General features: G+C 43.3%; 1 protein-coding gene across 1 annotated transcript; it reads right to left on the bottom strand.

Moving 5' to 3' along the window:
- Nucleotides 1-7,213: 7,213 nt before the first annotated feature.
- Nucleotides 7,214-10,408, bottom strand: LOC141026391 (uncharacterized). Its single transcript, XM_073502864.1, has 3 exons — nucleotides 7,857-10,408; nucleotides 7,687-7,774; nucleotides 7,214-7,595 (listed from the first exon to the last, which is right to left on the bottom strand). Exon 1 carries the CDS (start codon nucleotides 10,218-10,220, stop codon nucleotides 9,126-9,128), a length of 1,095 nt encoding a protein of 364 aa, XP_073358965.1. The 5' UTR covers nucleotides 10,221-10,408; the 3' UTR covers nucleotides 7,214-7,595; nucleotides 7,687-7,774; nucleotides 7,857-9,125.
- Between the last annotated feature and the right edge of the window lie 275 nt (nucleotides 10,409-10,683).

Genomic DNA, 10,683 nt, shown 5'->3' with positions numbered 1-10,683 from the left:
AAATTCAAAGCTGCATATGCAAGTCCAATTCCTGCACTGACTGACCAATCTTAGTGTCCTGAGGTGGAAATAGAATTTACCTTGTGTCCCGCTGTCACTAGAAGAAAGGCTGGGAGGCCAAAACAGAGCAGATTCAAAGCTTGGTTTGAGAAAGGTGGTTGTAGTAAGAAGGGGAAAAAGGAAAAGGAAAAGAATGATAAGCCCAAAAGGGCTCAAAAAGGTAACAAAAATAGGTGCAAGTTCTGTGAGGTACTTGGGCACAGAGTTGGTTCATCCAAATGCATCTACACTCCTCAGAGGCCAAAGTATGTTTATGTTACTGTTTTTGCAAGTTTTTGATTTTGCTACTTATTCTAGTATCTAACCAAGTGAAGTGCTTTATTTTTTAGGAGGAAGCGTGCAGAAAAAGCCCCACCTCTTGTTGTTGAACAATGCTGGCCAGTGAAAAAAGCAAGACTCAATGGCTTTAGAAGGAAGAGCACTAAGCAGATAATGTTTGGTGACAAAGATATGGAGCAAACTGAAACTGTTACTGCTGAACATGAGCTAAGTGTTTCTGTTTTGGATGATGTGATGCATACTGAATCTGTTTTGCAGGCGCTAGGGCAATCTGAAACTGTTGCAGATGAAGCAACTGTTGTGCTGCCATGCGAATCTGCTTTGACAGCTCTGTTGCCATGTTTGGAGGTTGTGCTGCCAAGTGTTGAGTTGCAAACTAAAGTAGTTGAACAATGTGTGCCATCTACTCAAGCTGCAGAAGTGCAAACTGAAGAAGTGGGACATGGTGAGGTGCAAAAGTTGAGGGGGCCTAGTGGAGTTGGCAAGAAAACCAAGGGGCCAAAAAGCAAGAGCATCAGCATCAACAAACTATGCGCCGTGGAACCAAACGGTGGAAAAAAGGAGAAGAAATCGAGTGGTAGAAAGAAGCAAAAGAAATAGAGTCGAAATCATTCAAATTTGATGTGAAAAATTAAGTTTGTTGTCATTTGATGTGAAAACTTATGTTCTTTCATGTGAAAACTTATGTGCTATGATGTTGATTTGACTTGAAATAAAATTCAAATTTGAACCGACATTCAAATTTGAACCTATCTCCAATATTTTTGGAGTTCATTTGTTTGTTCTGTGATGTTGCATTGTTTTATGTACTACTATGCACTTTAGTTCATAAATCCAACCCTTTTTGTGAAGTCCAACTCATAGTCACTGAAAATGTTGTCCAAACAGGCTCCAAAGTAAGGGAAAACGACCCCATTTCTAAGCAAGTTTTTTTCGACCTTCTCAAAATCACCCAAAAAGATTTTCTTAGCTTATATTATACCTATATAGGATCAATACGAAGTCTCACCTTTTTTTGAATAAGTATTCATATTATTAATTTATTTTTGAAAAAACACCCTTTAATACAAAGTCAGCAATAAAACAAGCTTAAAAATTTTAAATGCAAAAATAACTTCAGATCCTCCTTAGTCACTCCAAAATGAAGCTAAGGTGAGGTTTTTGATTTTTTGCATTTTCAAAACCTCAAACCCTCTTCTCACTCCTTTGAACTCTATGCAACCTCAGTCGAGATAGTCCAATTTGTGAAGGTTTTTTCATGCAAAGATCATTAGATCAAGTTTATCATTTTATATCATAACTATGTAACATAACAAGACTATATGCGCAGGTTTTTCATTTTTTAGATTTTTTTGAATTAGTTATACACATTTGAATGTTCGGTCAAACCTTTCAAAACCCCGTTGACTGCCTCCAAAACCCATGTAACCCTAGCGCCAAACGTCCACCGTCGATCTAACCCTAACGCCAAACTGCGGCTGTCGGATAGGCCTTCTAGAAGGATTCCGCGTGGGCGATCCGTGGGAGCCCTGATTCTCCAATCTGATTGGCCACCGTTTTTTTCTCTGACGAACAGATAACGTTGAGCGGGGGAGCATCTCAGTGACTGTTGGGCCGAGCGGATCGGGCCCGGCAGAGCCTGGCGTGCGTGCGCACGGCCGTCGAGAGGGGGGATGGGCTGCATGCGAGAGGGTCACTGACATGTGGGCCATCCCTGTCCCATGCATGCCATGCAACGGCGTCGCAGCCTAGCTATTCCGTGCTCGTGAACGCTGGGACACAGCCTAGCCCTTTGCATGCGGGCTTGCATGCACGCATCGACGCAGTAAAGCAGCGGCAGGGGCGCAGCATATAGGTACGTCACATCAAAGCTATTTTAACAAATGCATGTTTGAACCTGAGACACGGGATGGACGCGTCGGTGGTGCAGCTCCTTTTTCAGTGTCACGCGCGGATGAACGGGCCTGTTTCCCACGCGACGTCACCGCCAATGCAAGTCCACGAAACGATGCGTCTCGCCTGTGCCGCCCGTGGCTCTTTGGATGCTCTGCCTGCCGTTTTTGAATTAATGCCCGCAATTACTTATGCCAGCACGAACGGAGAAGAGAAAACGATCGAAGGCATCGTGTACATTGACTAGGGCTGCAAGCCTGCAACGCGGCTATAAAAGGGCACCATTTCCTCATCCCTCTCACACTCATCTCTCAAGCCTCCTCTGCTTCTTCGTTTCGAGCCAAATCCACCACTCGAGCCACCATGCAGTTCTACGGCCCTACCTACCGTCGCCCTCGCACCATGCCGGAGAGGGAGTACCCGGCCGAAGTCATCGTCGAGAATAGCCTGAGGGTGTGGGCCATCTCAAGGTGGAGGGGCCGTAGAGAGTTGACTCGCTTCTTCCTCCAAGCCGGCTATCGCCACCTCCCTCTGGGCACTCCGCCCATGTTCCACCTCCACGAGCAGTACGATGGCGACGCCAACGGCATCGTCATCGGCCTCTACGTCACCTTCACCAACCCCTACGACGCTCACCACCTCCTCGGCCAGGTGTTCTGGTGTGGATGCGAGTTTATCGCGTTCACCACCTACAACATCTTCACCAACTTCCACCACATCTTCCCCCACCCCAACGGCATGCACACCCTCCCCTACCAGATGCCGGAGAACGACGAGTGAGGGGCGCCGGCTAAGGAGGGGCCAATGAGTTGTTCGAGTGCGAGTCTTTCTATCTATCTAGCTTGTGTTGTGTTGGTTGGGGCGTGTGTGCCCGTGTCTTCTAGCTATATGTCTAGTTTTAATTATTTTCCTTTCATGTTTTATGCACTCTATGTTGTAAGGGGATGCCCCTCTATATGTTCTCTAAGGGGATGCTACTAGGGTACCCGATGCCCTTCTATCGTGCGATCTATTAATGTTTTTTTCGGGCCCAAAGTTTCTCCATTGCATTTTATTTATGTGGCCATGTGAACTAAAAAATGCACTAAAACATGATCCAATCATAAAAGTTGTTGTTAGCACGTTTCTAGTTAATTATCTTCCTTTTATGTTTTATGCACTATATGTTGTAAGGGGATGCCCCTCTATGTTGTAAGGAGATGCTACTAGGGGCACACTAGATGTCTTCTTTTTTTGAGAGGGGCACAACCTTTTTCGGTTGAAACACACGAGTAAAAACTTTGAAAACACCATAGTACAAATCAAAAAAATTTAAAAATGGTGCTTGGTTGAAATAAACTAGAACCAAACAATTGCAACTTTTTTGGTTCACAAAGACTGCAAGTTAGACTGCTAACTAGAACCAACCTTTTGTTTTAGGCGAAACAACACGGGACCCTACCATTGGACACGATAGCTTGTGCATAAAAATAGCTCAAATAATTATCAGATGAGTTATCTCAAAAAAGGTGACTGCAGGAAACTTAAAATTTGTGAAATAACATAAAGCCGAAAAGATATATCGATGTCAATGACCGTGTGCACTTTTTTTTGCACTAGCTACACTTCTTTTATCAATGGGCCTGGATATGTTCTATTCGGCCCTGCCTAACTTCTATATGGGCCTGGCCTTTTCGGGCAACTGTGGACGAACCTTTTTATCCTTTTCTCCCTCTACCACTGAAACTGAAACTGATGACGAACTGAAGAACTGAAAAAACGGGGCCGAAACAGAGTGGAGAAGACATGCCGAATTCGTACAGCGCAACACTTTTATTCAAACATCCATATCATTATGATTACAAATGATGCCCAATCTATTCATTACGACTAATTATCATCACATAAACAAACGCGAGAGCAATTACAGAAACATAAAAAAGTCCGGCCATCAGCCCCATCAAATTGCCCTGCTTCTGCAATTCGATGAGTTTCTTCATCTGCTTGTTCAGCTTCTTCAGCTCTGCCGTCACTCCTGCATCCCCCACAGTAGCACCAATGGAATGGGCGCCCCCAATGGAATTGCCAGATCCAGGGGCCCCAGATCCAGACGGGCCCGATCCAAACTTCTCCTCCTCCAACGGTAAATCGAGCTCCCATGATGCACCCTCCAGTTGAATCCGCTCTATGTACTCATCTAGCCACTCAAAATGGGTGCATTGCTTCAATTTCTGAAATCGGAAAGATGAACCCTAAATCCCAAATCCGATGAAAAATATGAAATTGGGAGACAAAAAACAAAATTGGCATATTGAGAAGTAAAATCTCACCTTTCCCTGCTCTGGTTTGCTCTCGCATTTCACGAATTCCCGCCCAAGGTTGCCATTCTTGTCGGTCGTTGTGACTAGCCGCTTCAGGGGTGCGGTACGTGGGCATGCATGGCACCTTGTCATGGGCACTGCGCCATAGCGTGGCCATGAGCGGCGGGAGGCTGAAGCGGAGCTCGACATTGCTAGGTCGCGGCCCGGAACGGCGTTGCTGCGCGTCGTAGCCGGAGAAGAAGAAGAACAACGGTCGGGGAGGGGGGGAGGATGGGAAGGCCGCGGTAGGGCTCGGGTGCTGCACAGCTCGGTGCACGGCTCGGTGTCCTCTTGTACCAATGCTGAGCTCGATAAGTTAGTGGGTCCCACGCTGTGGGTCCCGCTCACCTGACCAATGCTGAGCTGGATAAGTTAGTGGGTCCCATGCTGTGGGTCCCGCTCACCTGACCAATGCTGAGCTGGATAAGTTAGTGGGTCCATGTTGTGGGTCCCGCTCACCTGATTCGAGTTTTAAACTTGTGTCTTTGGATTAGGCAGCAGTGTCGCACGGCAGCTATTTTTTCCAACGCAGATGTCGTATGAGAGCCATTTGAACCAACGATGTCTCATGAGAGACAATTCAACGCAGCAACGTCATATGGGAGCTATTTGCCTGATTTGAAAGGGACGAGGATGCGATGTTGAGGCACTTGCCATGATTTGGAGAGGCGATCAGTCATGTCTCTTCGGATGCTTGCGTTAGTTCCAGAACATATGAGCCGTCGCAAGATCGCGAGTCATATGGGCATGCGAGACAACGCACTAGTATGCGGCTCGGGAACGTGACTCACCGAGGTTGCCTCTAATTTTATTAAAAAAAAAACGTGAAGCGGACAGAAGAGAAATTAAATCATCACAAAAATAAAATGATGTGGCTAGACTAATGAGGTGGAGTGTGGTGAGTGGCTGCATGTTAATTGATGACGTGGATAGCTTGCATGTCAAGAGAAATAAAATAGTGGGATCAACTATTTAGGTATTATAGATTATAGATTAGGTATTATAGATGGGATCCCCTTCATACATCACCGCAAAATGACCCTGATCTGTAATAAAAGTTGGAAGGGATTCCGTTGCTGCACAGGCCGTCTCTCCATCTCTTTCATCAGAAGTAACCAGGAAACAATCTGCAGAAGCAACTTGATTCATATTGTCTTAATTATAAACTGATCAAGTCAAGCAGTTGTGTTCATTTCAGTTTTGAGCTAGTAATTCAAGCCGTGTAGCTGCTTTCTCTTTTCAGCTTTCGTTCAAATTGTTGGAAGCAATCTCTTGGGGTGCTGCGTGGATTAACATATCATTTAAGGATAATTAGTAGAATGCCCGTGCGTTGCCACGGGCTTTTGAAATATTTTGCTGGAGCTATGTAAATATAAAGCATGTTAAATTTCACGTGTAGAGAATAGATATCATGGGCCCAATCGAGTAACAATTTAAATCCACTTCACTTGCAATGTTAACTGATAGCAAAAAGGCAATTTGACCTTGGATACATATAGAACGATTATCCAACTAAAAAATTGTTACAAATTAAGATTTACTCACTACAAGGATTCTGGTCTATTGCAACAAAAATTATTACTACAACTATATTTTGTTGCAATAAAATGCTGTATTACCACAAAATTCCAGTTCGTGGTAATAGGATCTACATATTGCCACAATTTCGTTTCATCGCGCTAAGTACTCGTTTTGTTGCAATAGAAGCCATGTATTGCCACAAGCTGCATCGTTGTTGTAATATGGTAGTGATATTGCGACAGTCCTGTCCCGTTGCGTGAATTGGTCATCTTGTTGCAATAACGGCTAGGTATTGCAACAAAGTACATAGATACTATTGCAACACCTCTGACATGTGGTGCTAGTCACAGATAATATTGCAACAAAGCATGTATTGGTTGTAATAGGGTGACTTTTTGCCTCACCTTTGTTGCGTTGCAATAACTATTACATATTGCGACAAATTGAGCATCCATGGTAATACGTACAGCATAATGCAACAATCCTCTAGTGTTGCCCAAAAGGAGCAGAATATTGCAACGATATTCTCTACCGTGCTCCCAATTTTTTCCTTTATTTATTATACTTTTTTGCAGGATCTGATTAAAGGGGCGTACTAGTTTACAGAGGTATTAACACATTAGGTACCACAACTTGCACTTAAGTTGCATTTTAGTCACATATCTTGCAAAGTGGACATCGGTGGTACCACAACTTGGAGGAATGCTCGCTTACGCGCGTGCAAAGCGTTGCACACTTGTGGACGCCCTTCACTTTAGGGTTTCTTGCACCGCCAGGGTCTCCTCCACTCACCCTACTGATCTCCTCCGATAGCAAGGTCGTGCTCGGCACCCGAAAGACGGCAAGCTCAGTGCCCTTCTCACAAAGGTGAGTCGTGAGAACTGAGCACCACACATTCTCTTCCTAATTTTTCTGTATCTTGCTTGATGTGATGTATTTATGTCTGCTGTTACGAAAAAAGGAGATTCAATATAAAATTATGTGTTAAGTACAGAAATTGTGCAAGGCTGCATACTAGCTATTTTTAAACACTCCCAGGCTTCATTTGAACAGCTCTTCAGCCACCAATTGAGCAGCATAACAGCTGTATCCCAGACTAATTTTCAGCAAGAATTCATCACCAGATCAACAACACTACATCAAGATATATACAAGGACATATGGCACAAGATTTTAGTAGGATATAGCAAACCATCTCAGCGAGATATATAACAAATGTTTCAAAATGGTAGCACATAAGTTTCAGCAGCTATACTTGTATAGATTGTTCACACAAAAGACCATAAGTTCAAGGCAAAGTAGTGAAAATGGCAACAACACTAAAAGACCATAAGTTCATAGCAACAGTGTGTACTGGGTACTCAAGTCCTGCTCTATATAGGAATTCCGAAAGAAATATCCATTCAGAACTGTACGATTGTATACCCGAGCTAGGTGATCAGGTCCTTTAGCTAGTGCATAAATAAGATTGCTGACCTTCCCATCATTGTGGAGTTCTGTGATCTGTTTCATGGAACAGAATATGTGTGAGTGTATTGTACAGCGTTGGTACGTTATTACAAGGAACATTAGTGAAAATGCGAAAGAAAATTACCCGTCTCTCAAACCAACCAACAAACTCTTCCTTGTGCTGCTTTTTAGGATTAGGAGAATTGTTCCTTGTGAGCTCCTCAAGATGTTCACTTCAAAGAGAAATGATTGTTAGTTGAACAGGAAAGTATTAAAGCATATCATGATGTGAAATAAATACATAAGTATCCTTACTCAATCCATGGTGCGGTTTCCTCACAGTTTGTTATTATGAAATGCCTCATTTGATTAATCTCAGCCAAAGACAATGATTCACAAACAAAACCTTTCTTGGAGTAATCAACTGTACTCATTATGCTAATCCCTGTTGGTGGTTGATCTGTACCTCCGTCTTCATGACGTTCGGGCTGACTTAGCTTGGTAGGCATTCCATCAATGAATCGACTACAAAAAGTCATGCACTCTTCAAGTATGTACACCTCTGCAATAGAATCTTCTGGTTGAGTCTTGTTACGCACATATCCTTTGAGCGTACGCAAGTATCGCTCAATTGGATACATCCATCTGTACAAGACAGGCCCTCCCAATCGGGCCTCTTTAGCAAGATGAATTGGGAGATGCATCATAATATCAAAGAATGCTGGTGGAAAGATCATCTCAAGCTGACATAGAATTTCTGGAATTGTTTTGCTCAACCTCTCCAAATCTTCATCCCTTAACTCCTTGGAGCATAAATCAGAAAAGAATTTACTCAACTGAAGCAATGGGTTAACAACATTCTCTGGCAAAAGCTTGCGCAATGCAATAGGAAGAAGTTTCTGAAATATAACATGACAGTCATGAGTTTTGAGTCCGCTAATCTTGCACTGATCGAGGACTACACATCGCTTAATATGTGAAGCATAGCCATCAGGCATCTTAATGCTCTGCAGAAACTTGAGGAGCATTATCTTTTCTTCCTTTTTTAAAGTATAGCAACCTTTCTTTATGTCATACTTATGCTTACCAGGCTTTGGATGCTGGTCCTTCCTAATTTTCAGGTCCTGTAAATCAAGACGAGCCTTCACACCATCCTTTGATTTCTTATCCAGCTCAAGCAAAGTCCCAGAATGCTGTCACAAATGTTCTTCTCAATGTGCATAACATCCAAATTGTGCCTAACGAGCAAGTGCTTCCAATATGGGAGCTGGAAAAATACACTTTTCTTCCGCCAATTATGCGAGCAATTACTTTCCGGACGCTTTCTCTTATTTGACCGTCCAAATGGTGCATGTTGAATGCTATCAAGTTCCTGCACAACTTGTTCACCTGTGAGTGCCACTGGAGCTTCTCTATTATCTGCCTTGTTGTTGAACAAACACTTGTTTCGACGCCATTTGTGGGTCCTGGGCAGAAAACGTCGGTGTCCCATGTAGCAATGCTTTCGACCATACTTGAGCCATAAAAAATCTGTATGTTTGTGGCAATACGGGCATGCTAGCTTGCCTTTTGTGCTCCAACCACTCAACATTGCGTAAGCTGGGTAATCATTGATGGTCCACAACAAGCATGCATACATCTGGAAATTTTTTTAGTTGCAGCATCATATGTCTCAGCACCATCCTCCCATAGAACATTCAGTTCATCAATCAAGGGCTGCAAGTACACGTCTATGTTATTTCCTGGTGACTTTGGTCCTGGTATAATCATTGACATAATCCAATTTTGTTGTTTCATACACATCCAAGGTGGCAAGTTATATGGAATAAGAATGACAGGCCATATACTGTGTGATATACTCATGAGCCCAAAGGGGTTGAATCCATCCGAAGCAAGGCCAAGCCGAACACTGCGAGCATATTTTGAGAATTTCTTATAATATTTCTTATCAAAATGCTTCCAGGCCTTGGAATCTGCAGGATGCCTCATTACGCCATCATCCACCCGACCCTCCTTATGCCATTTCATATGTGATGACATATGTTCTGTCATGTACAGCCTTTGCAGTCTTGGAATGAGTGGGAAATACCTTAGAACTTTCTGTGGCACTGGCTTCTTTGATTTATGACTTGATGCATTGTCTTCGTCACTAGCAGGAGTAGATTTCCATCGAGACGCATGACAGACAGGGCATTCTTCTGCATCGGCATGTTCATTACGGAATAGCACACAATTAGTAACGCACGCGTGTATCTTCTTGTAGTACAGCCCAAGATCTCGGATCACCTTCCTTACTTTAGCAAGATTAGTAGGAATGCAGTGACCCTTTGGCAACACGTGTGTGAACATCTGCAGAACTAAGTCACATGCTCTATTGGTCATCCCAGACACGCACTTGATTTGGTAAAGCTTCACAATGAAAGATAGCTTCGTGAAATCCTTGCAACCTGGGTACAACTCTTTTTTTGCCTCTTTCAATAGTTCAAAGAAGACCTTGGCTGTTGTATTTGGCTCCTGGTTCCTTTCATCACCGCTGGAAGCATCCACATGAATGTCTCCCGCACCTTCACCAATGTTTGCATTGTTTTGCATGTTTGTGCCCCTTATGAGAGTATTGAGCATGTCACATACCCCAGCACCATCATCTACAGCGTCTTCATTATCAGAATCTTCAGACATGCTTCCCTCATCCGATTGTTCACCATGGTATATCTAGTGAGTGTAGGTTGGATCCATCCCATTGAACAGCAAGTCAGTATGAACATCCTTTTTCTTTTTCGGAACAATATTAAGACATCTCCTACATGGGCATGGGACTGTTGAGTCTGGGTGAGTACCATCGAAGGCAAAATTCAAGAAATCCTTCATGCCAGTTTGCCACTCAACAGAACCTCTTTCCCTCTCCATCCAGCTCTTATCTCGTGTCATTTTTGCCTTGTCTCCGTAAAGCCAGTCATATTAAACAAACATAACATCTGCTTTAGTAGCTGCATTACAGTCAATAGCATCACTAGCTGCATTACAAGACAAGACAACAGGGATACATACATACCAGTATTACTGTCACATGGTAAAGCAAACATTTATCTATACATTGTAAAGCAAAATTTGGTTGATGGAAGAAGAAATAGTATTACTGTCA

Source organism: Aegilops tauschii, chromosome 7 (genome assembly GCF_002575655.3).
Source record: "Aegilops tauschii subsp. strangulata cultivar AL8/78 chromosome 7, Aet v6.0, whole genome shotgun sequence".
NCBI lineage: Eukaryota > Viridiplantae > Streptophyta > Magnoliopsida > Poales > Poaceae > Aegilops > Aegilops tauschii.
This window is presented reverse-complemented; position numbering and strand designations above follow the sequence as displayed.